At 45.6% G+C, this 27,481-nt stretch overlaps 1 protein-coding gene across 4 annotated transcripts in view; it reads left to right on the top strand.

Annotated features, from left to right (window-relative positions):
* CDH23 (cadherin related 23) overlaps window positions 1-27,481 on the top strand; it is a 573,109-nt gene that overhangs the window by 236,772 nt on the left and 308,856 nt on the right. For all 4 annotated transcript variants that reach the window (XM_075934954.2, XM_075934952.2, XM_075934956.2 and 1 more), the window contains one exon: window positions 13,966-14,044. In XM_075934954.2, coding sequence (XP_075791069.2) covers window positions 13,966-14,044 — 79 coding nt within the window. The remainder of the gene's footprint in view (window positions 1-13,965; window positions 14,045-27,481) is intronic.

The following is a 27,481-nucleotide window of genomic DNA, read 5'->3' as shown; positions in this document are numbered from 1 at the left end:
TGCGATGCCTCCTCACCCGTCTGGACCTGGCCGAGCACAACATCCCTCCCGTGGTGGCAGCATGTTGTGTGCTCCACAATTTGTGTGAGAGAAAGGGGGAGGCTTTCCTGCCAGCCTGGATGGCTGAGGCTGAGCGCAGCTTCCTGGTGGAGGAGGAGGACTGACCTCTCCCTGCATGCCCCACTGGGGCCTTTTTCCACCCTACTCCTCTTCCCCTTTTCCCTCCCTCCCTACTGTCAAATAAAGACACCCGTTTTTCAAACAAAAACGTCTTTTTATTTTACATAACTGGGGTGGGGGGAGGGAGGGAGGAAGGAGGGTGGGAGAGAGGAGGTTGAAACCTGGGACGAGGGAACTGGAAGGGGAGGGAAGGGAGGAAGGGAAAGGAAAGCTCAGGGGTGGGGGTCCGGCTGCCTCTCCTGTCTCGCAACGCTGCGGGTCCGGGGGCGTTGGTGGGGAATGGTTGTGGAGGGTGGGGCAGGAGGGACGGGGGTCGTGGAGGAAGCAGGAGGGGGAGCAGAGGGAGGAGGAGGAACAGGAGGGGGAACAGGGGAACAGGAGGAATTGGGAAGCGGTCGAGCAGGCTCTGGAGGTGGCCTCGCAGGGCATGGCCCTGCTCCTCCAGTGCCTCCAAGCTCCTCCGGCGCAGCCTCAGGTCCTCCTGGACCCAGTGGTCCTGGAGATGGAGCTGTTGCTCCAGGAACCGGAGGTGCCGCCTCTGGTACTCCTCCTAGTTCCTGGCTCTCCTGCTTGCCTGGGCGTGGGCGGCTGCTGCAGGCGGTGTGGTGTGCCCTGCAGGCCCAGGTGCTGCGGCTGTGGTGAAACCAGAACAGCGGTCAATTACCCCAGGGGCCCAGGTGTGTGAAACCCAGCTCCCCTCTGCAAGGTCAGGGCCCCTGCAGGATCCCCAGCTGCTGCTCCGTGGTGGGCAAGGCCCAGGCACACGGTCCCGGGGCTCCCTCTCGCCCCAGCCCCCCGTACACATAAGGGGAGCACGATGGTACTCAAAGGTGGACACCTCCCCGGCCTCGGACGACACAGGCGAGCGGCTCTGTGGGGTGCCTCGGGGGTCCCAGGTCCTGGGCAGGCTGCCGGCAGGGTCCTGGCTTTCGGAGCCCTCCTCCTCCTCCTCCGTCTCCTGGAGCGGTCCCTCTGCCCCGGGGTCTATCACGTCCCAGGGGGCAGGGACGGCATGAGCCCCCAGGAGGCGGTCCAGAGCCTGGAAGTGGGGGCAGGCCTACGGGTCGGCCCCTGGCAGGCAGGCCCGGGAGTAGGACTGCCGCAGGTCCTTGATTTTGCAGCGCACCTGCTCCCGGCTGCGCTGGTGGCCCCTGGCGGCCAGGCTGGCAGCCATGCGGCCGTAGACTGCCGCGTTCCTGTGGCTAGTGCGGAGATCGTGGACATTGGAGGCTTCCCCCCAAACCTCGATGAGGTCCACGATCTCCGCACTAGACCACGCGGGCGCCCGCCTCTTGCGGCCCCGGACAGGGTCCTGGGAGCCGCCAGGCTGGTCCCGGGAAGAGGGGGAGGGCTGGGTGTCATCGGGTGGCTGGCTCATGGGTGTCAGGTGCAGGGTGTGCTGGCATGGGTGCTGGCAGCCTTGCAACTGGCACAAACTGTGTAGCCAGCCCGTGGCCCTTTAAGGGCTCCGGGGCCGGGAGGGGGGCAGTAGAGTTTGCCTGGTGTTGGCCAGAGTGGCCACCAGGGCAAGCTGGGAAGGGCTAGCCTCCCACTAGTTTGAATTAAGGGTCTACACAGCCCTTAATTCGAACTAGTAAGTTCGAACTAGGCTTAATCCTCGTCGAATGAGGTTTACCTAGTTCGAACTAAGCGCTCCGTTAGTTCGATTTAAATTCGAACTAACGGAGCGCTAGTGTAGCGCCTAGGAAAGTTAGTTTGAACTAACGGACGTTAGTTCGAACTAACTTTGTAGTGTAGACATGCCGTATGAGATTAGGAGACTAGTGGGAAGGAAACTCTGATAGTATAAGAAGTTACAGTAGAATGTTCTCTTGCAGGAATAGTGATCCTGATTAACAGCAAAGTGATTTCTCTTCGATGTACCAGTACAATAGCTTGCCACTTACTTCTGCTTAGTCACTTTTGAACCTTAGGAAATCAAGCATTAAGATAGGATCTAGCACAGTGGTCCTCAACCTGCATTGCAGTCTGTGCAATGCAGCTGTGGCCCATGCAATATCCCCAGGTAGTGATGGATGCAGCCCACAATGGTTGAGGACCATGGGTCTAGAACAATAGCGAGCAAAATACAGCCCCTGGACCAGATCTGGCCACCAAATCACTGGATCCCACCTGCCACTGTCCTGTGGCACAATAGGAGCCTCAAGCAGGCTCCCTGCCTTCTGCACCCCCGCATGCTGTCAAAGCAGCCAGCTGTTGGGGCCATGTGCATCTCTGTGCCACAAGTCCATAGGGGTAGGGGCAGTTCACAGAGCCCCCCCTCGGGCACTCAGCATGCAGAGACACACATGGCCCCCACAGCCATGCTTTGAACAGTGGGCAGGTGTGTGGCAGGCAGGGAGCCTGCACAAGTCTCTCATTGGGCTGCTGACTAAGGTAAGCGCCTCCCGGCCAGAGGCTGCATGTGGCACCCCATCCTCCCTCACCCCCCCAGCCCTGTACACCCACATTCCTGCACCTATGCCTCCTCTAGACCCTGCATCCCAATCCCCTGCCCCAGATCACAACCCCGTCCATATTTTGCCCTCCCTCCTACAACCTTCTCCCAAGTCAGAATCTCTCTTGCACCCATACCCCCCCCTCGTATCCCACACCTCCTCTGCATTCCAGTCCCCTGCCCAAGTCACAACTTCTTCCTTCACCCAAAATCTATCCCAAACCTCACATCACCTTCTGCACCCCAGTCCCTTACTCTGAGCGCTCTCCTGCACCCAACCTCGATTCCAGACCCTGCACCTCCTCCATTAGTATCATGGAAGAGTGCAGCCTTTGACCACTTACCAAATTCTTGGATTGGCTTCCCATCAAAAATTACTGCCCACCCCCGGTCTAGAGCCTATCATGATGCATACATGGACTGTGAAAACCTTCTAAATACACATTCTTCCTGACCTATAACACCTTTGATACTCAGTTGAGGGGTGAATAAAATAGTCAGTGTGTGGTAGTTACGTGACATGAAAAAAAAAAGTCCAGTAAATATTTTGATGACGCATCTGGGCTTTTTTTGCCACAAAATGGGCTTCAACTTGATCTGCACACTGTGAACTGTGTGCCATGCACTGTGGCCTTGATATATACATCCTCTTCTGGCACATTGGGCTAATATACACGCAAGCTGATTCTGCTATTGTAAGTATTAGGGTGTATACAATGTTTGAACAAGGCTCCTGTTAGTTTCCCTAGCCTCTTTACCTTTGTCTCTCTCTCACTGTTTATCTGTGGTGCACAGCATGATTGTGTTTCTCTATCTACGCATCAGGCAAGAATAACTAATCTAAAGTGTATATGTTACCTAATAAAATCTTCTTATTTGGGATTACTGCATCAAATTTTAATTTCCTGACTCAAGTAACAGCATGTCAGCCAGCCTGTCAGTGAAGAGCTGATAGAAGGTGAAAGAAGAGGATAAACTGCAGCAAATTACTGAAAACAGATCCCTATCAGCCCTTTGACTAGAATTGACTGGAAATAAGGAGTGAGAAATAGGATTTTTTTTAACCTCAGATTCCGCCATGGCAGCTTTCTTAAGCACATGATCCTCCCATTGGCTCCTCCTGCCTTGACACAGGCTATGGTTCATCTTTCAAGTCCTTAATCCTGAGGCAGAAGAAGGAAGAGAGAAGAAGAGTGCTGCTGGAGTTATTTTTCTGACCTCAGGGTGCTGTGCCATTATTCAGAAGCATTTTGCACATATTCAGACTCCGGGAAGAAAGAAATCTCCCCCACCTCCCATTTAGAATTCATTAGCAGTCAAGGAGGGAGAGAGATTTTGTCATCTTGTTTGGAACTGTATATTCTTTCTTGATGTAGTGTGTATTTTCAATGGGAGCAATACAATTTTTCCCTGTTTCCTGGACAAATGAAAACAGAACACATAGTTACAGTAATGTTCAACACTTGTGGTACAGAGTTCTTTTCTTCAAAACGCTTTACCAATATTAATCCCCACAACCTGTATCAGTTAGTAAGCATTGGCCATTTTACAAATAGGTAATGGAGGTACAGAGATGGGATTTACTACCAGCCATAAAGACGTCTCACTTCCTGATAACCCAGGACTTCTTGATTCCTGGCTTTTTGTTCAGCCCACAGCTTACTCTTGTCCAAGAACTTTAAATCAAGACCCATTTTCAAAGGGGACTTCTGCAAGAGGTAGGCAGAGGCACACCTGAATGCATTCTACATTAGCAGATGAGAAACTGTGCAATAGTGGATTTAAAATTAGCCATTATTCTACAAAGGAATTTTACTACCCAATTACAGAGAGAGACTGCCGAACTGGTATTAATTTACAAATTTGACACTTAAAAAACATCAAATAGTCTAGTAGCACCTTAAAGACTAACAGAACATGTAGATGGTATCATGAGCTTTCGTGGGCAAAACCTACTTCTTCAGATGACTACCAAAAGTGGGTTTTGCCCATGAAAGCTCATGATACCATCTACATGTTTTGTTAGTCTTTAAGGTGCTACTAGATTATTGGTTTAATTTTTTCTTGTTACAGACTAACTCGGCTACCCCTCTGAAATTTGACACTGTTACCCTGGGCTTGAATAAAGATATTAACTGGTTAACACACTACAAAGCCCATTTCACCTGCCTTTAAGATCTGCGTTTTCACATCAACAAACTATGAATGGGAAACATCCAGCCCACTTAATTAGCTTCATGAACATGGGTCCTACAATTGACAATTGCTTTTACTGTTATATCTATCTTAGTTTCTGTTACTTCCATTCCAACTAATCTGATGAAGTGAGTTTTACCCTAAATAAATAATCTTAAATAAATATTTTGTATTAGTCTCTAAGGTGCCACAGGACTACTTGCTGGGTTTTCCAAGGTCAGAGGATAATGCGTTCCTTATTACAGCATGGCATTTATCTCCCTTAACATAGAATTAAAATACTTGTAGGAGTTTTGGGCACTTCCAAACTTCCTTTCCACCCAAAAATCAGTAAGTTAAAGAAATAATGCAAAAGTAGTACCACCTTAGCTCCAGTGTGTCAGTAACTCTCAGTTAATTCCTTCTTAGGATAGTTCTAGCCCATCAGTGTGAATACTTTATTAAAAGCTCAGGGTTTTATTAAAAAAGGATTTATTTATTCTCCTCCCAAAACCTTCAAACTTTATTTGGCTAATGTAAAATCCTTTTTCTGGTTTTTAAGCATGGGACTGTTTCAGATTATTGCTTTTTAAATCTTCTCCTCCCATCCACATGGGAGCGGGTTGTTTTGAATTGTAGCACTTCACTTCTCACTTTACATCATCTACTTCAGGGCTTTGTTATAGGCCTGTGGTCCCCAACCCGGTGCCCGCGGACGCCATAGTGCCCGCCGGGCTCTTTACATGCGCCCGCGGAGCCATGGTCCCCAACCCGGCCCCGGGGGCACTGCGCGTGCCCTTGCCGGCTCTGGCGCCGGCCTTGGCCCCGCCCCCGGGGGCGCCGTGCGTGCGCTGGCCCCGGCCCCGGCCCCGCCCCGCCCCTTGGCCCCGCCCCCGGCTCCGGCGCCGGCCTTGGCCCCGCCCCCGGAGGCACTGCGCGTGCCCTTGCCGGCTCCGGCGCTGGCCTGGCCCCGGGCCCCCCGCCCCCGGGGGCGCGGCGCTTACGGGGGGGAGCGCCGGCCCCAGGCGCGTGGCTATGGGGGGGACCCGCCCCCGGGCATGCGGCTGGGGGGGGCCTCCCCCGGGCGGGCAAGTGTCCCCGCCCCCTGGCGCCCGGCGGGCGAACGGCCACGCCCCCTGGCACCCGACAACCTGAAAAGGTTGGGGACCACTGTTATAGGCTCATCCCTCCTTGATGATCAGGTAAATACTGAATCCCTGTAAGAATAGTGGGAGCTTTCAGGAGTAGCTGCGGACACCAGTTTACCTGACAGAGGCATGGATGACTATCATATATAGACATGAACTTTGATTTAATCTAGGAACCTCATTGTATATTGGTTATAACAAGGACTTCTCCCAGGTGTAAGTGGCAGAGTTACCTCTGATTTAGAAATGAAGGTAACTGCGTGCCTGCTATTGAAGTTCCCTGGATAATAGGCTTTCATCTTACAATGATCTTATGATGGGTTGGATTGTAGAAATCTCCTTGGGGTTGTTACCCGGTGTGCTGATCAAGCCTGTGACACCATCCTTCCTGCCCTCTGGAGCTTCCTGTCCTGCTGGGCCATAAGCTCTGATCTCCCCAGCCAAGGCACAGAGTTGGGGTAACTTCCCCTGCTGCAGAGCAGCACAGACACTGATAACTCAGCTCTGGGAGGGCTCAGTGATAAGATCACTGTTAGCACCCAGGAAACCAACCCCCCCAAAGGACCAGAACCCCAACGAAATCCATCTTACCCTGTGTAAAAGTTTTACACAGAGAAAGCTAATAAAGATGTTCACCCCTTTATCAATGAAAGAGATATGTATGCAGTGGTAGCTCCTCTCCAGGCAATAATTATTTATGCTGGGCTTGATAATAAATAAAGTGTTTTTGTTAAGTATAAAAAGTCATATTTAAGTCATTGCAAGTGAAATCAGATGGAGCAAAGTTAAGTTAAAATAAAGAAAAAAAGCTAGCTAATTCTAAGCCCCTACAAAACTTGTTACATGTAAATTCTTATCCTAAACTGTTCTTATCTCAGGTAAAATGCTTCATGTCAGAGTTGGGTCTACAGCTTTTCAGAGTTCTTTAGAGTTCGTTTTCAAATTTCTTTGTGTATCCTCTTAGAGTAGGCAAGGCAGTTTTAAAAGCCAGCTGAAGATGTCAAGGCTTTTCCCCACTCTTCTGAATGCAGAAGTGAGGGCCCACAAAAGCACCCCAAAACCTGATCTCTACAGGCTTTGGTACAAAAACTCCCCCCAAAATCCTAATACCTGGACTTTGGAGAATAAAAACTGCTGCCATCACACAAGTAATGGTAAGAAAACCAGGGAAGAGATCACTTGGGAAAGCTCAGCTCCAAAATAAAACCAAGACACACAAATTAACTAATACCAGGTCAGTTAAAAAAACCCCGAACTTTTATCATCAAAACAATACCTCAGTTACAAGCATAGTTGGAATGGCTAGATGTTAAGAGCCACCAATTAATATACTCATCAGGGATTCCCTCCTCCCCCATGGGCCAAAACTTAGTTACAAAAGAGAGGAAAAACCATTTCCAACAGCACAGACCTCAAATCCAAATTCCCAAACCAGAAAACAATAAAACCTGACGGATTTATCTAGACTTTACCCTACTTACACCTTATGAAGAGTCTCTTTCTTGGAGAGAGACATGTCTTCTGTCTTCCTCAGTATCTAGAGAGCAAACTGGCTCAGAGATAAAGGAGGGAAAACCCCAAAATTCCTGTGTGTCAGTTTGAAATCCCTAACTGCATTTCTATTGGCTGACTGCTACCTGGCTAGGTACAGGGGGCAAAGACATGATTGCTTTCCATTCCTTAACTAGACCTTTCCCCAGGATGGGAACCCTTTGTTCAGTTTCCTCATCCCAATAGAAAACTACTAGATTTAATATGGATGCCAGTACCAGGTAGGTGGCATGGTCACATGTCTTTGTATGACCCACCACTGTTTGGTCTTGTAGGAAAAATAAAACTATTCATGGGTCATTGACTTGAGTACTGAGACATTAAATTCCTAAAGTATCACTAATGGCCCTCATTAGCAAATTTAGAATTAAAAACAAATTCACACTTTGTGTTTTAACTTCAGATACGAGAATGATACATGCACAAATATAGGATATACAGATTCAGCAGATTGTAACTTTAAAAATATGTTACATGAGCTGTTATGCATAAAGCATCTTTGAGTTATGGTATTCATAGTCATATGCCAATTTTCATAAAGCATAAAAGGGGCATGACACACCCCACAGACAAAATTAGGGTGCCTTGTAAGAAGAACCGGGGAAGAAACCAGCTGCCAATCCAAGAGGAGCTGAGAGAAACAGCACAATGAGGAAATTAGCCAATTAATTTGCATTTCTTCATATGAGGAATTATATAACTAGGATGGAGCTGTCAGGGCTTTCACTTGTACTCTGTATAGCTGCCATGGAGTGCTTCTGTATTTATTAGCATACTGAGGGTGTTTCTGGGTGGGGCCTCAAAAGTACTTTTTGATTTCCCTTTGACCTTTGCAGCAAATGGAGAAATTGCATCAATTTACATTTCTATTCCCAATACAGGCAGTCCTCGACTTACGCGGATCCGACTTATGTCAGATCCGCAGTTACGAACGGGGCTGCCCCGGAGGACACGGACTGCGGGACCTTGCGGTCCTGCCGCCCATGTACTCCGGGGCTTTCTCTGCGTCTCCCTGGTCTGCAGACCAGGAAGACGCTGAGCAAAGCCGCGGAGGGGCTCGGGCAGCGAGGCAGCTTTGCAAAGCCTCGGGGAAGCCGGCAGTGGAGCAGCCCAGGCGCGCCTGGGCTGCCTCGCTGCCCGAGCCCCCCCGCGGCTTTGCAAAGCCTCAGGGGAAGCCGGCAGCGGGACAGCCCAGACGCCCCGCGGCTGTCCAGCTGCTGGCGTCCTCAGAGGCTTTGCTCCCCGTCTCCCTGGTCTGCTGGTCTCCAGCAGACCAGGGAGACTGGAAGCAAAGCCGCGGAGGACCCAGGCGGCGGGACCGCGGTGCATCTCGGTCCGCCACCCACGTCTTCCTGGTCTGCTGGGGTGGGGGGGCGCAGCTAGTACGCCCCCCCCCCCCCAGCAGACTAGGCTTTTCTCCAGACGCCTGTGGCAGAGCAGCTGGGGTGCTGCCGGTTGGTCCCGCAGCGCCGCTCTGGGCGCTACTGGACCAACCCGGCAGCACCCCAGCTTCTCTGCCCCAGGCGTCCTGATTCAGCCGCTGCTGGTCAGTTTCCGCAGCGGCTGAATCAGGACGCCTGGGGCAGAGCAGCTCGGGTGCTGCTGGGTTGGTCCAGTAGCGCCGAGGAGCGGCGCTACTGGAGCAACCCAGTAGCACCCCAGCTGCTCTGCCCCAGGCGTCCCCAAGTCAGCTTCTGCTGAAACTGACCAGTGCTGACTACAGGAAGCCCGAGGCAGAGTTGCTCTGCCCCGGGCTTTCTGGGATCAGCTGCTGATCAGTTTCAGCAGCAGCTCACTTGGGGACGCTTGGGGTTCTTAAGTTGATTCTGTATGTAAGTCAGAACTGGTGGTCAGTTTCAGCAGTGTCTGAATCTGGACGCCAGTTCCGACTTACATACAGATTCAACTTAAGAACAAACCTACAGTCCCTATCTTGTACGTAACCCAGGGACTACCTGTACATGCACTCTGAGATGCAGCAGAATTTCAACAGATGCAAACAGAATCTGTTCCGAGTTGGTGCCAAGTTTGTGACTGAAGCCTCAGAAATTAGTTGTCATGATTTCTGATGTGCCAAACCTTCCTGAAATTCAGCAGTGAAATATGGGATGTTTTAGGGGCAAATTATTTGGGGGAGGGACTTCTTGGTTATTTTAGGACATGAGAATATGTAATTAAAGCATGGCACATAAGAGAAAATGAAGGCTATAGAGAAAGTCCTGTGTTAGGGCCGAACTTGGCTCTGTACAGTTTGCTCTGGGATAGCAGATCAGTGTTTCCATTTGAGGCTGTTAACCAGTGCTCACTGTGAGGCAGGTCTTGGCTACACTGTTATATTTCATTTCATGTAAGCAGTTAATTGAAGATGTACAGTTAGGACCTGATACTATGAATTCAGTGGAAAGATTTTCAATTACATTGATGGGCTTTGGATCAGGCTGTTAGTGGGAGATGTACAAACTCCTGGAGTTTGGTTCCACTAGTCACTGGGATGTTCAGGGAGCATTCTATAAACAGGACTGCACAAAAGACAAAGTCACACAGTCTGGTAGACCATAAAGCAAAATGTAGCTGGTGACAGTTGCTGTCTCTGCTGTGGGTTCAGGAAATGGATGTCTAAGCTGTGGAGGTGAGGTAATTCTATCTCCAGTAATGCATGTTTCACTATCATGAATAAAGTGTGAATCATTGTCAGAAGGGCATGAGGAGGGGCTTCTAAACGAGAGCAGAGGAGTAAAAGGGTTGACCCAGAATTGCAAAAAACAACTCCATGAAAACCTGTGTCAGGCTTTCCAGAGGCAGCAACGCCCTAGTTTCCTGTGTTGCCAGTTCTTTAATCCTCATGAAATACCAACAACCCTGTGGGTTACCCCCTGGCTCTTGCAGATGGGTTTTTCTAAAAAGAAAATCCCTGAACTCTCACAGCAGTGTTGGTATTCTTAGCTTCTGCCTCTGGCAACGATCGCGTCACTTGGCACCCACAGAAGGTGGCTTTTTGTAGGATAAACTTGCACCACAATAAACAGGGCCATTACTATTCCTGTGCCATCCCTAGCCCCTCATTCCTAGCAATTGCTTTCCCTTTGAAATGTACAGCACGGCTTGTGACACTTATCATTCTGAGCTGCTCCTTCTCTCCTGACAGGCGATGAGTGAACTGTCAGATAGGTCGGCATTGCATCTTGTGTCTTTGGAATGGAGATGCACTTTAGTTTGCCATTGAGCAACTGGAAGCTCATCTCCCATGGGAACAGTAAATTGAAGTGTTCCACTTTGGGAAGTGAAGTGAGCACTGAATTGTCTGCACTGAGGTCTCTTTCTCTTCCACTTTGTCTTTTCTGTTTTCTTCACCTCTCTAAATCCCAGCTCTTGGCTCCCACCTGCCTTCGTTTCCCCATTTCTCTGGGGTTTGTAAATACCATCTTTATCTGTACTTGCTGATTTGGAAATCACAATTAAGCCTGGTCATTTAAATGCTCTGTAGTGTCCGCTGGATCCCAAGAAGCTGAGTGACTTGGGGAGTTATGCTTAATGCTATCAAATAAAAGTGCAGATTTACTTTATTGAAATGCCAGGGGAGATTTATCAGAGAAATATACACGGCCCAAATAACTTCCCTTTTGATTATAGCCAGTTCCATATTTTCTCCACTCAGTTTCTCTGTGCTCCCTGGAATCAGACAGACTGATGCTCTGAAAGCCGGACAATGAAAATCTGAATTTCTGAGGAGAGAAGTTCTCTTGGTGTTTTCTCCAAGGTAGCTCAAGGAAGTTTTTAATTTCTAAATGAGCTGATTGTGTTGTCACAGGATCACTTTCCTCTACTGCACTGTTAATAAGATTCCCCTCTGTTTGGCTAGTGTACTTGTGTGTTTTGTGCACACACATACTCTGATGGGTATTTCATTTGCATATGCTTAAGCAGGCAGGCACAGATACTCATGGGTAGGCAAGTACGTACATAGCAGCAAGTGTGCATATGCCTACCCATCCCACACCTGGGTACTTGTATGCACATCATTATACCCATAGTAACTGAAATACGCACCTATATTGGGGTGGGCAAAACATTTTGACGGGGGCCACTTTGGACATTTTTTAATTGCCCCCCTGGCTGCCTTGGAAGAGGCAGAAACCTGCGGAAGGGATGGAGCCAGGATACTTCCATGCTTCCCCACCCACAGACTCTGATTCCCCTGGGGGTGGGGGAGCATGCAAAGACTTTGTCCTCCTACTCCCCCCCCCCCCCCCCCGCCAGAGAGAACCGACAGCTGTTCAGAACAGCTGGCAGTTCCCTCTAGGTAGCCGTGCCCCCTGTGGTGGGAGGGGACTTCACATGCTCCCCCCACTGCCACCCAGGTCAATCGGGGCCTGGGAAGGAGGGGCATGTGCAGTCTCTTGCTCCCTGCCCCCACCCTGCAAGGGAGCTCACACTTAGAGTCAACCACTAGCTGAGCAGAAGCTGGTGATTGACTTCAAGTGCTGAGCCCCTTGCAGGGTAGGAGGAGACTTCACACGCTCCCCCCACCCCAAGCCCTGATTGGCACTTAGAATCACCGTGTGTGCCTGGAATGGTGGGAGGAGACACACTCCTTGCAGGGCAGGAGGAGATTTCGCACACATTCCCCCCTGCCTCCAGGCCCTGATTGGCCTGGGGGCAGGGGTGCAGTAGGGCCTCCACGGGCCAGATAAACTCACTTGGTAGGCTAGATCCAGCCCAGGGAGGCCCTTTTGCCCACCCCTGACCTTTATGCAATGCATACACATTTATATACACACATTCTCATGCATTCTCAGTGGCAAGATTTTTTAAATTTAGTGCAGGTCGTAAAAAATCTGTAGTTGTAATGAAAAAATGAACCAGTAAGGTTGGTTAAATAAATGGTGGAAACTCAACCTTCGGCCTTCAGCTGATTCATTTTGACATTGGTGGAAATCAGCCAAAGCCAGCATGCTGTCTTGCTTCCTCATTAGACATGCAAATGCCATTGTTGACATTTTCTCTCAGGGTGAAATAAATGCCTCTTTTCCTGCTCTCAATAAACCAATGAAAAGGAAGCAGCTTAATGTCAGAAATGTGTTCACACAACATTAATTACTGTTTTGTGTGTGTGTGTGATGTGCCCATGCATGGACTCACTCGAGCCTCATAAGTAAAGCCAAAGCTAGAGATGCCAGATAGTGAATTCATGAATAACATTTCTGTTTCAAAAAGTAATCCTGGGTCAGTCTTTGGCCATTTACAGTTTACTTGGGGCTCCTAGGCTTGTACATTCTTTTGGCTTATTGTGGGAGAGCAAGTCATGTGACTTTCCTGAAGGAACTTGTGGAACTGGATGTCTGATAGAGGCAACCATCGGTAGACTGACCCCTATTCTGAGCTTTGTTCTGACGCTCATTCTGCCTACAGCATTTTATTAAAATGTAACTGATCTTTTTAGTTCTTCCAGTCAGTCAGGTAGCTGGCCAGCCCTGATCATTGCTGAGAGAGCCTCATTCAAAGAACACTGAAGACAAATACCAAAAGAAATCAGAACTGAAAATAAAATGGACAGGTGGAATCTATGTACTGATGATTGTTGAAATCTATGGTGGAAAAATGATTGCCTTGTGGGATATGAGGCCTGAAGCTCTAAGCAGAGGAAGCTATTGCTTAGTGGAAGTCCTTTTTCTCAAATTAAGGAATAGATAGTTTCAATATATAAACTCCAGTATAAAAACTCCAGTCTTCGTATCTGTTCCAGTCTTAAATGTTTTTTTTCCTTAAATTTGCTACACCTTCCTTTACCCACAGCTGAGCTTTCTCTGGTTTAGTCCTAGTGTTAAGAGAGCTCAGATATTAATTGCAACATTCACCTTGGTGACATAGCTTCAAATTCTTCTATTAAAGGTAGGTGGCAAGTGACAGTGAAATGTGTTTGTTGGTGTCATCATAGTCCCTGGTGGATATTTGCTCACTGCACAAAACTACAACATGATTTGTCTCAGTTTGTTCAGAAGACCTTGTGTGTTACAGGTCTAGTTCTGCTTTGGGTATTACAGATCAAGACCAAGGTACGTTGCCAGAGCTTTGTGAGGGGCACAGGACTTGAATAGCAAAGGGTGTTGCAGGACAGAAGTAAGCTGTATTGGTGCGTTGGCTATGGGAAGCTATTCTGGGGCCTTACTGCACAGTGCCTTGTCCTGTTCATGAGCAGTTCCTGACTTCCACAAATACTCAGCACATAATAAACCACATTACATTAACAGGGCACTTCAACTGCTATACTTGCATTGCCATGAGGTTCTCTGATTCACTCTGCTATTCTCATTCCCTGAGTGCATGTGAGTTAAGCCTTACGCACCATAGAAGTGCAAGAATTTGTAAACATTCTGCAGTATTATACAGCACAGGAAAACGATACAGTGGAAGTCTACAGGGCCTGGCATGTTCACATCTTCCTTTCCTTCCTAGGGTACAACTGTGCGTATGATAACAGCAATTGACCAGGACAAAGGACGGCCCAGGGGTATTGGGTACACCATTGTCTCAGGTAAGTCCTGTGGAGAATTTATCATGACCCTTGGTTGGCATATGTTGGAGGTGAGGGAAGAAATGGACTTTTAAAGAGTTTTCACCTTCCCTGTCCAAACATGAAAAACTATTCTTTTATTCAACTATTATCTCCTTAATTGTGTTTTTTTAGGTCTGTAGTCAGTTCTTTAATTGCAATCATTGCTGATTACCAGAGCCTTCTGACATAACTGAAATCTTTCTGCATTCTGATGAATTTCTTTTGCTATCAGTAATGTCACAAAAATACCCTGTTAGTGACTTCTCAATTCTCTTGAGTGGAAATGGTCATTTTACGTACAATTTTCCAATATTTTTATATTGTCCTTTCAGTGTTAATAGCATGCAAGGTACATACAGCATGACTACTAGACTATATACATTTCCATGTCCCCAATGTTGACTTTGCATTGCTTGCTTTGTGCACCTTTGGATGCGTCTACCTAATAACGGAATGCAGTTCATCATTCTGCATGTATCCCACTAGCTCAAGGCTGTGTGCAGTTTACATGATACAAACTTGCAGGTGATTAGGAGAGACCTTAGGGTGGGCATTTCCCTGTGATGGTGTTGCTTTTAGAAAAAGAATATATGTAAGAGTAGACAGTATGGTACATGCTTATTTTCAAGAGTTAAGGATTGCTGCATGACTTACATGTTTTGCCTTGCTCCATCACTTGTAAGTATTGTTTATCACAATGGAATGGTTCCATCTCATACCACACCAGAGAAGACGTCTGCAGATAGCTAAGTGTAAGCATTTTGTTGCTGATACGGTTGTCATATTATTGATATAGTTATGGAAATAGTGTGATTTATTACCTACTGAATTACTGAGACCATTTTCTGCAGCACCTAAGTGTTCCCTAATTATCTCTTATTAAAGTATTAGCCTGGCCCACCAAGACTCTGCTTAACTTGTGAGATTTAGTAGGATCATTTCACAGGTTGGTCTGCCTACATGCTAATTTTTAAACCTATTTTAACCCAATCTGATTGTGCCACCTCACTCCCCAATACGAATTCTCCTTTCTTCTGGGGCTTTATGTCCTCAGTTCTTCTTCTCTGTGGTCAGTAGGCATTTCTCATGCTGCATTGGGAGCCTGGACCAGAAAACACTTCCATGTGGGAGAGGTCTGCTTAGTTTATACCCTTTCATTGCTGCTTTGGAGTGATCTGTGTGAAATTCCCAAGCAATCTAAAGCCACCCGAGTTACAGTAAAACTTGTTTAAGATAGAATCTGATTTCAGAAAAAAATTGAATTCAGTTATTTTTTCTGCATGGATACTTGAAATTGAACTCTGCAACAGCTCCTTTAGATAGATACCATGCAGGTAGTTATGAGGAAATAAGCATTATTTTCTGCTTCCCATACATACATTCATCCTTTCTCTTCAGACAATGATCCCTTTTACTGGCTTCTATTTGCAGAGACATGGCCTTGAGTCTCAGGATTCTCATGTTGTCCTTCCTCTCTCTTGCTCTCTGGGATCCCAGCCCTTTATACTTTGAGATGCTTTTTAATAATGGTGGTTTGGACAGAATCCAGTGGCATATCAAGTATGCAGGGCTAGGTTGCAGCAGCATTTCAGCAATGAAATGTTCAAGCAGGTGTCTCCTCATTGGTGAAATGTAACAAGCTGTGTGCTTCATGCAATGACTATTGTACTTTGTTCCTGCTCACAGTTACCACCCTACCCTCCACATCTTACTCTGGAGCTACTTTAGAGTTTTCTTTCTCAAAGCCTAGTGTTTCAAATGTCTTTCGATATTGCCTGCACCTCAATCAGCCTGAAGGGTCAGGGTGACTTGATCCTGGCTTTCATGTCTGTTGTCTCTGGCTGGAAGTTTTAGTCTGAATCCAGCTCAATCTGACTTTAAAGAGACTGAGATTATACATTTGTATAATTCCCTTTTAACTTTTTTCTGATCTACATAGAGTATGTATTAACTGACTGATTGGCATTGACCTGTCACACAGGGATATTAATCAGAGCAAATTACAGTAGTGGGTTTTTTGTGATGTAGACACAGATTCACTGGAAACTAGACTGGGACCACAACATCATTTCACAGAGGCCATCAAGCAACCTTCAGATGGTAAAGACTTTCTGCAACTGCTGACCTGTGATGTATTCAAACCCATGACCTAGAAATAAAAGTCTCTGTTATCCAATTACTCCTCTCCCAAGGTCCATTCTATAAGCTAATCCTCCAGGATGTCATTTCCTGAGTGCTGCTCTGTATATAGCCATCACCTTTAATTTTGTCTGCTGGCTTGGCTGTTGAGTATGTTTTGGGTTAAATGTGTATCCCCATTACTAATGACCCCTGGTTTCCCACTTTCACAATTGTGGCTTTTGTCTGTGTTCCTAAAGGACAGCTTTACTGCAGCTATCCCTTTCATTCTTTCCTGTGTGATCACCTTGAGGCTCAGAGATATTGGGAGGGGGCAGGTTCCTCCTGAGCCTTCTATGCGCTAGATTTGCAGGAGATATTTCCCCTTTGTGTTGGTGATGCTGGGAACACAAGAGTAGATAAGGCACCAATGATCACAAGCATTTTTACTCATTTGATCTGTAGGCCTGCTCTAAAGAGCATTAGACTAATGTGTAGGGCCCTACCAAATTCAAGCTCCATTTTGGTCAATTTCACTGCTATAGGTTTTTAAAAATGGTAAATTTCATGATTTCAAACATTTAAATCTGAAAGTTCAGGATGCTGTAATTGTAGGGATCCTGACCCACAAAGGAGTTGTGTGAGGATCACAAGTTTATTGCAGGGGGAGTTACAGCACTGCTACCCTTACTTCTGTGCTGCTGTTGGTGGCGGCGCTGCCCTCAGAGCTAGGCAGCTGGAGAGTGGTGGCTGCTAGAAATAAGACTTACTGTGTAGACGTGCACAGCACTATTTCTGAATCACATTAGTGATTTCGAAATAATGCTTCAGTGTAGACATAGCCTTAGTGAGCAGCTGCCACTCCCTGGCTGCTCGGTGCTGAAAATACCCAACCAACCAGAGCTGGCCCAAGCTACGGGCTAACCGGGCTACCACCCTGGGCACCCCATTGTAGGGGGAGCCGTGAGAGGCTGCTGGGCGAGGCGGGGGCAGCACCACGCATGCTCCGCCTGTCCGGGGTTGGGCCGCGCATGCACTGTGTGCCCGGGGCAGGGCCACGCATGCGTCGCACTCCCGGGGGCGGCGCTGCGCTCCCGAGGTCCGGGGAGCACGAATGGCTTAGACTGGCCCTGCAGTCAACATTACAGACACTATTCTCCGGTTACCCAGTTTTGAAGGCAATGAATAAGTAAGGGTGGCAATACCGTGACATTCCTAAAATAGCACTGTGATCCCTCTGCCACTGCTTTTTGAATCAAGATTCCCAATTTGGGACATGCTGGTCTCTCCCATGACAGCAGTATAGGATAGAGTAAAAGGACAGAAAAGGTCAGATTTCTAGAGGACACCAGATTTTGTGGTCCTTGATGCATTTTGTATGGCTGGGAATTTGGTAGGACTCTGAGTAAGCAGTAGTAAAATCCCTGATTCCCTGCCTACATTAGTGCTACTGCCTAAATTAGAAGTCATACTGGTAATAATGGAGCAGTGGGAGATTTCCCACTAAATCCAGCGTAGACTCAGCTCGTATGTGACACTGCAAGTTTTCATTGCAAAATTTTGGCAATCTGTTCTGCTCAGCTACATCATGCATGAGCAGATTCCAACAACATTTCTCCCTTTCCATACAGGTTACCTTGTGCTTCTAAATTCAAGTTTCCTGAAGCACTGTCACTGATTGGCCTTGAAAAATGTTTAGGGCTGAAGGAAGTTTGTGGTGTGAACATGGCCTTTCTTGTCCCTCTGACTTTTGGGGGGCATTCTGTAATTGCTCTCAGCTGAGAGGTTTCTCTTTTTTCCAAAAGGTGGTCACTGACATCATTTTAGGCATGAACCTCACTTGGCCTATTCCATCTGCTCTGGCAGAGTCCCAAGCAATTTTGCGTTCTTTGTTGTGGACTGGTTTTTTCTACACATCCATTCTTTACTTTGAATTTTGATTGATTTTTATCGCACAGAAGAATATTTACTAGCTCTCTCCCCCACCCGATAATCCTTTTAAAAACAATGCCACGTGATGTTAAAACAGTGTGATTTGATTAGCCGGTCTAAGTTATTAACCAGTCAGTATGCTTTTATTACGTTACTAGCCAACTGTAGTTGATAAAATAATTTTTACTCAGTCATTTTGCTGTAATAATAATATATATGAGCTAAATATTTTCCCTGTCATGCTGTTTAAAACTGAATATATAGTTCTATAGCAAATGAAACAATGAATTCACGCTATTGTGGCTCTTTTGGTTAGTGATGATTGCTAATTTGGCTCCTGAGCCACTGAGGGCTAGGTATCACTGCTGTAGTGTGTGTGAAAATGATCAAAGAACAGTTTTACAGGCCCATTGGGAAGCTAACATTGTAGCTTTGAAGAAATGTGATATTTTTCATTTCACTTTACTTTTAGGTATTTTCTTTTTAGCTTGTCAACTGCTATCAATACAGGCAGTACCTAGAGTTGAAATATTTTTCTATCCACTGGCCTAAATCTGCAAAGCAAACAAACATGCATGCAGTTTACAGGTCAGCTAAATTTGCTCATGTTCACATCTGGTTCCCTACTCCATTAACACCCTGTTTTAATTAATTCCTTTCTTACATATGCTCTGTGGCTTGGCTAGTGTAAGTCTTGTCTGTGCTGGTCCAATCATTACTCAGTTGAGATACTATGGGAATAAATGAAAAGTGCTTTGGAGTGTGGGTTGTGTGTGTGTGTGTGTGTGTGTGTGTGTGTGTAGAATTTATAGTCACAGGCTTGCATTCGGTGCCTTAAAGACACTTGGATTTGCTTGAATATGCCACTAACTTAATCGCTGCCCCTGGATCTGGCCTGGTGGGAGAGCGGCTATTGCAGAAAACAGTAATTAAGAATACATCAAAGCCACAAGCGATTAAATTGTTTTGCATTTTTGGGGAAAGCCAAAACACAGGAATTTTAAAATATTTTGGAAACTGGCCATATGTTACCCTGTCTGATAACCTCAGTACTCTCCACTGTGACAGTGATACTGAGGTCTGAGGGAGTAGCACATTCATGGACAGATTGAGTGCCCAGTAAAGGAGAAGGATTGGAATGTAAAGGTATGTATGAGGTACCGAATGGATGGGTTGCCTAATGTATGCAATAGAACAAGCTGAAGCCTATTGGGCCCAATCCTAATCTTATTTACACCAGTTTCAATTATAATATTTTTATTTTTACTCATTTACTTCACTGCAAGACCGGAAGCAGGTGTATGGTGTTGAAACACAAAGCAGTGAGGAATTCTAGTAATCTGTGTCCTGAAATGGGATAAATGAACATTGCTACAATCTGAACCTACAGACACTACTGTGATATAAATAATAATAAGAAGAAGATGTATTTTTTCATGGACATCAAATCCATTGAGTCCTTTTAGCACTAGCTTTTGCAGGGCAGCCTTCCTGTCCCTCACCCTACTATAGTCTTAAAACAAAGGTTTGAGAAAATTGCATTTTGGGATAAAGGTAGGGTTGCCAGTTTTCTGCTTGCACAAAATCAAACACTCTTGCCCCATCCCTGTCCTGTCCCTTCTCCAAGGTCCTGCCTCTGCTTATTCCATCCTTCTCCTCAGGAGTGCAGGCTTCAGGCGGTGGTTATCTCAAGCAGCTTCTGGAAGCAGCAGCAAGTTCTCCCCCCCCCATGGTTCTACATCTGCAGGCCATGGCTCCCATTGAATGGGAGCTGCAGAGCCGGCACTTGGCTGCACCTACACATTGGAGATAGAGGGGGGACATGCTGCTGCTTCTGGGAACTGCACAGAGCCACAGCAGGTAGGGAACCTGCCTTACCACCATTGTGCTGCCAGCCAGACTTTTAACAGCACTGTTGTCAGTGCTGACTGGAGTTATCAGGGTCCCACTTTAGCTGGGCATTCCAGTCAAAAACCTGGTCGCCCTAGATAAAGACTGGGTTGTAATCAATTACTAACATAGTTTGTGTGTACAAACAACATGCCTGAAGCTTGGATAGTAACCACATCTGTTAAGTGTTTCATCCATGTTCGAGGCCTAGGCTAAGCACATGGGAATCTGTCATCAGCACAGCATACTATATTTGCGCAGTGCAAAGACCTCCTAACAGTGCCTAAGAATAGGGTTGGCCAGAGTGCATTGCCCCATATGTTGCTGGCACTGTTCTCTGTTCATGTGCTCCACGCACTCTGTCCACTGCTGAAACACTAAAAGATAATTACCATATTTCCGCAGAATGCACTAATACAAACATAGTCTGGAAGTGTGGTATGTGCAAGTGCACAAGCTTAGTTTTAATGGCAGAAAAGCTATGACGTGGCCGCAGCCTGTTAACTTCCTCCAGCCAGTTAACAAAATCACAGTTGTGGATGACTAGCTTTTTGTCTGTTCCACTTAAAAGAAAGGTATTTTAAATTCACACATCATTAAACTGATACTGGTAGGTCAATTTAGGCTCACAATTTAAATTTTGTAAAAATAAACTTTATGAAAAACTTAACATGAACAGAAATGAGAGTGACTCCTTTTGAATCATATCTCTTTAAAATTTCCATGACAATAACATTTTTAAAAATAATATACTTTCTTATGCTTTATATTCTAGACATTGAAACATTGTTAATTCATCCTTGCAAAATTCTACTCACACAAGGCAAATAGTTTTCTGGCAGTCAAATAAAACATCATTAATTCATCATTATCCTTAATCATTATGGTAAAAGTCAATGAGTATATTTTGTGCCTATGCAGGTAAATTTTCATGGCAATTTTGCAAAGCTGTATAACATATGGGTATCGGGAAGTTAATTGAATTAGCAACTGACCATAAGCAAAAGTGAAAATGAATAATAGTAATAGCTAGCTAGATCTTATACAGCCATATCATCAGTAGATCTCAAGGTGTTTTACAAAGGAAGATAAACCTCACCATCTCTATTTGACAGATGGGGAAACTGAGGCACAGGGATGGGAAGTGATGAATCTCAGATTACCAGGAAACTAATGGCAGACATGAGAATAGAACCCAGTCTTCTGAGTTTGCCAGTGATAGTGTCCAGGCAACACTGTCTCTCTTACATACTCATTTCGTCTGTTTTTATTATCCACATTGTGAAAATACAGCAACAAGTAAATTGGATATTTATTGGTTTTACATTTTAATAAATTATGGTGTTAATAGCACTGGAAAGGACATTTTATAAAAATTCTGAATCATAAGGTGACATTGCCCATGTCATCCCCTTCCCTCTTTTAGTTGTGCATTAGTTTGTGTCTTCTGGATATTCCGCAGATACTCTTATTTATGCAGCGGTCTATGAGTAAAAGATTCTCATGACTGGAAAACAACAAAACTACAAGATTAACCCAAAGCATATAAAATAAGTCTTAAGTCATGTTGTTTGGTTTCAAAAATATTAAAGTCTGAAATCATACAGAATCCAGTGTTCTCATCCATATGCCTCTCTTTCTTGGTCGGCATGGCTGACTGAAGTTCTCTGTTTCCAGCTAGCTGGCTGGTTTATCTACATACTAATTTATAGATTTCTTCCCTTATGGAGAAATCCCTTTTAAAATTTGCTTTTTGTGAATAAATTAATACGCTTCTCTCCATGAAAATATTTACCATTTTTGACAATTTTGGGGCAGGTGGGGGAGGTGAAATTTCAAATGTCAATGAATAATTTTATTGAAAAATTCAAAATTTAAAACATTCTCTCTCTAAACTCTAGGCTTAAGCGTAATGGGAGAAGCAATGTCATAAGCCACCAGAGGCTTGTCTACACTAAGGCTTCCATTGATGCAGCAGAACCATTGATAGCAGTGATGGGAATTTCCCTAGAGGGACATGTCCATAGAAGTAGTACAGTGGGAAAAAATGTTGGAGATGGGGAAGGAAACTAGCTGCAGGCTGGTTTTTTTTTTTTTTTTTTGTCCAGCTTGCAGCATGTGGAGCTACATCAGTGTGTTTTACTGATGATTTTAATCTTACTCAACATTGTTCAAGGCAATAATAGAAATACCTGTGCTTCTTATAAGTGAAATTCAATGAGGAAAAGACTGTCCTTGGTATAAGTCTACTCATTTCTCTCCTGGCAGAGTCAAAACCTTTCTTGACTCCTCACTAACTGGGTTAACAGTACTGAAAGCAAGAGAAAATAAATAACATCTGAGCCTGAAAGAACAAGAGAGAGCTTTTACTGAGGAGCAGTAGTAAAAATAATGATGGTTTGTGGGGGTACGTGCGAGAAATCACCGAACACCATTCAAAAATCAAACTGCAACCAGCAAACAGCTCCTTTCATCAAAGTTCACTAGTTGCCTTGGCAGGTTAGTGATGCTCAGCAGTTGAGGTCAGGGCTTTGTTTGAAGGACAAATCATTAATTCAGCAAAGTAATCCGTGACTCCTTTTTTGGCAGATTTATGGAGATAGCCTCTGTCCCGAGGACTCTACCTCATCATCTTTCATTTTCCAGGCAAAGCAAGTGACTTGTTATATAACATGACATGTTCTAGATAAGACTTTTCATTTAGGGGAGCTCTTTGGGCTAAGGGAGATTGATTTCCTGGAGCCATCCAAGATGCACCAGGTGATGGGAAGGCAGCAGAACTAGTGTTGGAGGTTCAGGACATCACTTGCCTTCAGAAACAGAGAAATTAAAGCTGGCTGGTCATTAGCTGTTATGTTTACACCTCACAAGAACCCTATTGTACCTTTTTAACTATTGTTCCTCCCCTCCTCATTCTGTTTTCAGCATCCTGCCCCCTTAAGGGAAGTGGGAGTAAGCAGTCCATGCTCAAGACTGCAAGGCACCCAAGTGACCGTTCTTGTGCATGGCTGTGCAAAGGTCACACACATGGGGGAAAACTTTTTGCTAGCCCCCATGATCCCACAAGGGATGGGCACAGTGTGACCACTAGTGTATTGGGGAAATATTTCTTGTTTGTAATAAGCAGAGAGTTCATTGTTGGGTGTGCTAATGTGTGTGGAAGGCAAGGTGAGAGATTCAGGATATGCTAGCTGAGGAACCGTCCCTGTGTTCTGTGGTTGACCGCAAACTGTTCTACATCTTTACCACAGTACCTGTCAGGAACCAACTTCTCGCTTAATTGTCACATTGGCTTCTTTCTTCCCCTGCCCAACAACTGTACACAGTTTTCACCCATAGAACCCTTTTTTTCTGTTCAGTGATTGGTTGTCAGCCTCTGCTCATTCAGTTGTGAGCTTCCTCATCTGCTGTTCACCCACTAGGAGCCCTTCTCCCCAGCAGCTCCTGGAATGACATAGTAACTCAAGTGACATGGTATACTCAGATGAAACTGGGGCTGCTAGCAGAGCTATATGAGAAAATGCATGGCTGGAGAATAGTCCTAGGTTTGGGGGAGGTGTCTGCCAGAAAGCTGAACACTTTAATTTTCACCCAGTCTCTCTCTGGAAAATGCAAGTTTTCCAGATGGAGCACTATCATCTTTCTGCAGAAAGCTGTGTTTGCTATGGTGGAACTAGTGAAATTTCTCTGAAAAAAAAAATTGGTTTCATGCAGCTCTGACTATACAGACTTGTACCGAATGCTAAGAATTGAAGTAGAGAAAAAGAGATGCATTTCAGACCAGAACCCTTACCTCCCAGTTTGGAACCAATCATATGGTACTTAGCATACCCTCTTAGGTATGGGGGGGGGAGGCTTTTAATTCCTCTTGGAGTCGGTGGGAATGGAGATTGCTTTGTATTTTGAAGGATCAGGTCACTGGAGAACAGCATGTTTTCACACTAGCAGCTAAAGAACCTAAGGTGTGGTGATTTGTATGGCATTTTAACAACAGGATTTTCATAATTAATTAGACACAAGAATATGAATGGTACTCAAGCCCATGATAGGCTAACGCTAACCTATTGCTCCCCCTGTATGTAAAACTTATCCGTCAGTGAGCTTCTGTTTTCCCCTCATCTCCTGACTTATTTACAATAGGTGAGAATTACAAAGATGTTCTATTCTGCTACCCTAAAAGCTTGTGTGATGGTAAATGCAAAGGTGCAGGTGTACAAGCATGTGTATGCTTGGCCACCGCAAATAAGAACTAGGAAAGAATGCTGCTTCACCTATATAGAATAACTTTCAGAGATTATGTGGGAAATATCTAAATGGTTCTACTAATATTTTGTGAAATCAGGTCAAATGAATCATAGAATCATAGAACACTAAAACTGGAAGGGACCTTGAGAGATCATCAAGTCCAGTTCCCTGTCCTCATGGCAGGACCAAGCACCATCTAGATCATCCCTGATAGATGTCTGTCTAACCTGCTCTTGCATATCTCCAGTGATGGAAATTCCACAACCTCCCTAGGCAATGTATTCCAGTGTTTAACCACCCTGACAGGAAGTTTTTCCTAATGGCCAACCTAAACCTCCCTTGCTGCAGTTTAAGCCCGTTGCTTCTTGTCCTATCATCAGAGGCCAAGGAGAACAATTTCCCCCTCTCCTCCCTGTGACACCCTTTTAGATATCTGAAAATCTCTCTATCAAGTCTCCTCTCAGTCTTCTCTTTTCCAAACTAAACAAGCCCAGTTCCTTCAGCCTTGCCTCATAGCTCGTTTTTTAGGCCTTTAAAATTTTTTGTTGCTCTTCTCTGGACCTTCTCCAATTTCTCCACATCTTTCTTGAAATGCAGTGCCCAGAACTGGACATAATACTCCAATTGAGGCCTAATCAGCGCAGAGTACAGCGGAAGAATGACTTCTCGTGTCTTGCTCACAACATTCCTGTTAATGCATCCCAGAATCATGTTTGCTTTTCATGTCGGCCCCGGAAGAGACACGCGCTGGTTTCCCTCTTGGGGGGGGAGGGGAATCCTGGGAGGAAGCATATGCAGGGGACTCTCTGCCTCCACTGGCACCCCACTCCCCAGCTACAGAATTCTGTCCCCACTCCCCTGTCCCCAGCCACAGAGCTCTGTCCCTATTCCTGTCCCCACTGGCACTCTGTCCCCAGCTGCAGAAACCTGTTCTCTGCCCTCCCAGCACCCTGTTCCCTCTTCCCTGCCCCTAGCCACAGTACTCTGGCCCCACAAAATGTATAATTATAAATGCTTCATTTTAGATTTAAATAGCATGAATAAAAAACAGACCATTTATTTCATAACTATAAACACGTGATTTTAATTTTATACATAATTTAAAAATAAACTGTTTATCAGAGTGTGTAAGTAAGGGCTGGGGATAGCAAGTGATGGACAGGAGGAGAATAGAGAGGGCAGGGCTTCAAGGAAGAGGCGGGACTGTTTGGAGATTTAAAAAGTGATCTTGGGTGTAAAAAGGTTGGAGACCACTGGTCTAGGTATACCACATCTACCGCTTTTCCCTTATTCACAACACTTGTTATCCTATCAAAGAAAGCTATCAGACTGGTTAAAAATCAATCAGAAAAACCCACAGCACTGGGGACTGGTCCATATCTTACTTGGAAAGCTGGTTTGGAGTATGCAAAACTGTCATTTTTCACCTTTTCAGGTGCCATAAATGAATTATTTGGTGTTTCATGCATAGGCCTGCATCCTGCATTCATCTTATAATGATTGCTAGAAACCCCAGTAGATGTTTCAGTGATCTGGGATTTCTAGTGTGTAAGGATCAGTGCTACCTGAAAATCCTTTTACACAGGGCACATCCTCCTCTGGCAGGCTAAGAAGGCTTTAGAACAGTTTCATGCTAGTAGAACAGGTCAAGGCTGCCCTAATGCAGAGGAGGATCCAGTCTATGGTCTGTAGTAATATGCTCTAGTTTATTCTTTCCAAGTGTCCCCATCCGCCTTTGCAATGTTATTAAGCTAAAACAATAACATCCTTTCCCCCCTTTGAATAATTTAGCTTGTTCTAAAATAGAGGGGCATAAAGTAAATATGCAGGACCCTGACTACTAATGTACTTTGTCAATAGGAGAATGTAGTAAACTGGTTCCCACTCCTCCCCTTCCCCTCCCCCCCCCCCAATCTGCCATTCAGCTAGCCACAGCCCCTGCAGCTTGCTACAATCAGGGATTGGTCCAGATGTGTGGATCAAGATGCTCCCTGCCAAAGTTCTCCCCCTCTATCATAACTCCATTCAGGATCTGGATTGGAGCGTCAGAATCAAACTAGTGGAAACCTTACGTGAATATTTCCTGCACTGTTCTTCATGCTTCCTCCCTCCCATCATCCCATTTACCAGCTCTTCATATAGTCCCTCTTCTCCTGACAGCTGAGTATTACTTTACTGCTTCAGATCTTCATGAGGGTCTTTGGGGTGGGGCTCTTAAGATACTCCTGTCCTCTCCTCCTCAAATTGGAGGGGAGCGACACCCTCTTGTGATTGCTATGAAACTATAAAAGAGATGGGGATAAACTGTAATGGGAAATGTGACTGTTCCAATCTCTGCTTGCCTGTTGGGAGGACACCTGCCACACCTCAAAACAGCTTGGAATGGTGCTCCTCTTTGGAAGTCTTCCTACAGCTCTTAAAGGAGTAGCCAACTGCCTCCCCTGATCAGAAAGTGGAAGGAAGGACAAGGAATAAAGAGCACAGTGCCCCATCTCACTGATGATTGGTAGGTGGAGTGGAGTAAGTCCAGTCCTATGGTGTGATGGAAGAGGGGAGGCAGCCTTAGGGGCAGAGGAAGGATATGTTGGAAGCCAAGAAGATTGAACCTGCCGAGACTTGAATCTAAAGAGTCACAGCCTGTAACATTAGCTTCTTTCTAATTATCCAAATCAAACCAATTTGCACTCTCTGAGAGTTAGGTGTTTTTGTCTGTAACTTTAAAAACAATGAGTAGTCCTTTGGCACCTTATTATATCAAGAACTTTTGTGGGCAAAACCCACTTCTTCAGATGTGCTGATCTTCAAAGGTTACTCAGGACTTCACTTTTGAACCCACATCACCACAGGTGAAAAGTAAGTCCTACCTTGCCTGTTCCTAATTATTCCATCCCTTTTGCTCCTCCCCAGATGTCCTTTTCACTTTGTATTAAAGTTGATCCTAAAATTAAAAAAGGATACAAAGCTTTTATTTTAATATGGCACAGAGATTTAGGATCCCTGACATGTATGTGTAGGAATGGCTTATACCTTAAAGGCAGATACCAAAGAGTTAAATCAAACAGAAGGCTTCATGGGCTCTGGAAAAGCAGCGGCTACCTCTGATGCCAAAACGTCAATCTCCATGTGATTGACAAATTTCAGGTTTAGTGATGGATGGACAGCAGGGAGATTACACAAGGACAATCAATATGTCCTTCCCAGTACATGCAGAGCCTTTGTAGGAGACAGTAG

This window comes from Pelodiscus sinensis, chromosome 8, assembly GCF_052426305.1.
Source record: "Pelodiscus sinensis isolate ZL-2025 chromosome 8, ASM5242630v1, whole genome shotgun sequence".
Taxonomy (NCBI): Eukaryota; Metazoa; Chordata; order Testudines; family Trionychidae; genus Pelodiscus; species Pelodiscus sinensis.
Note: the sequence above shows the minus strand (reverse complement) of the source record. Positions and strands in the feature narration are given on the sequence as shown.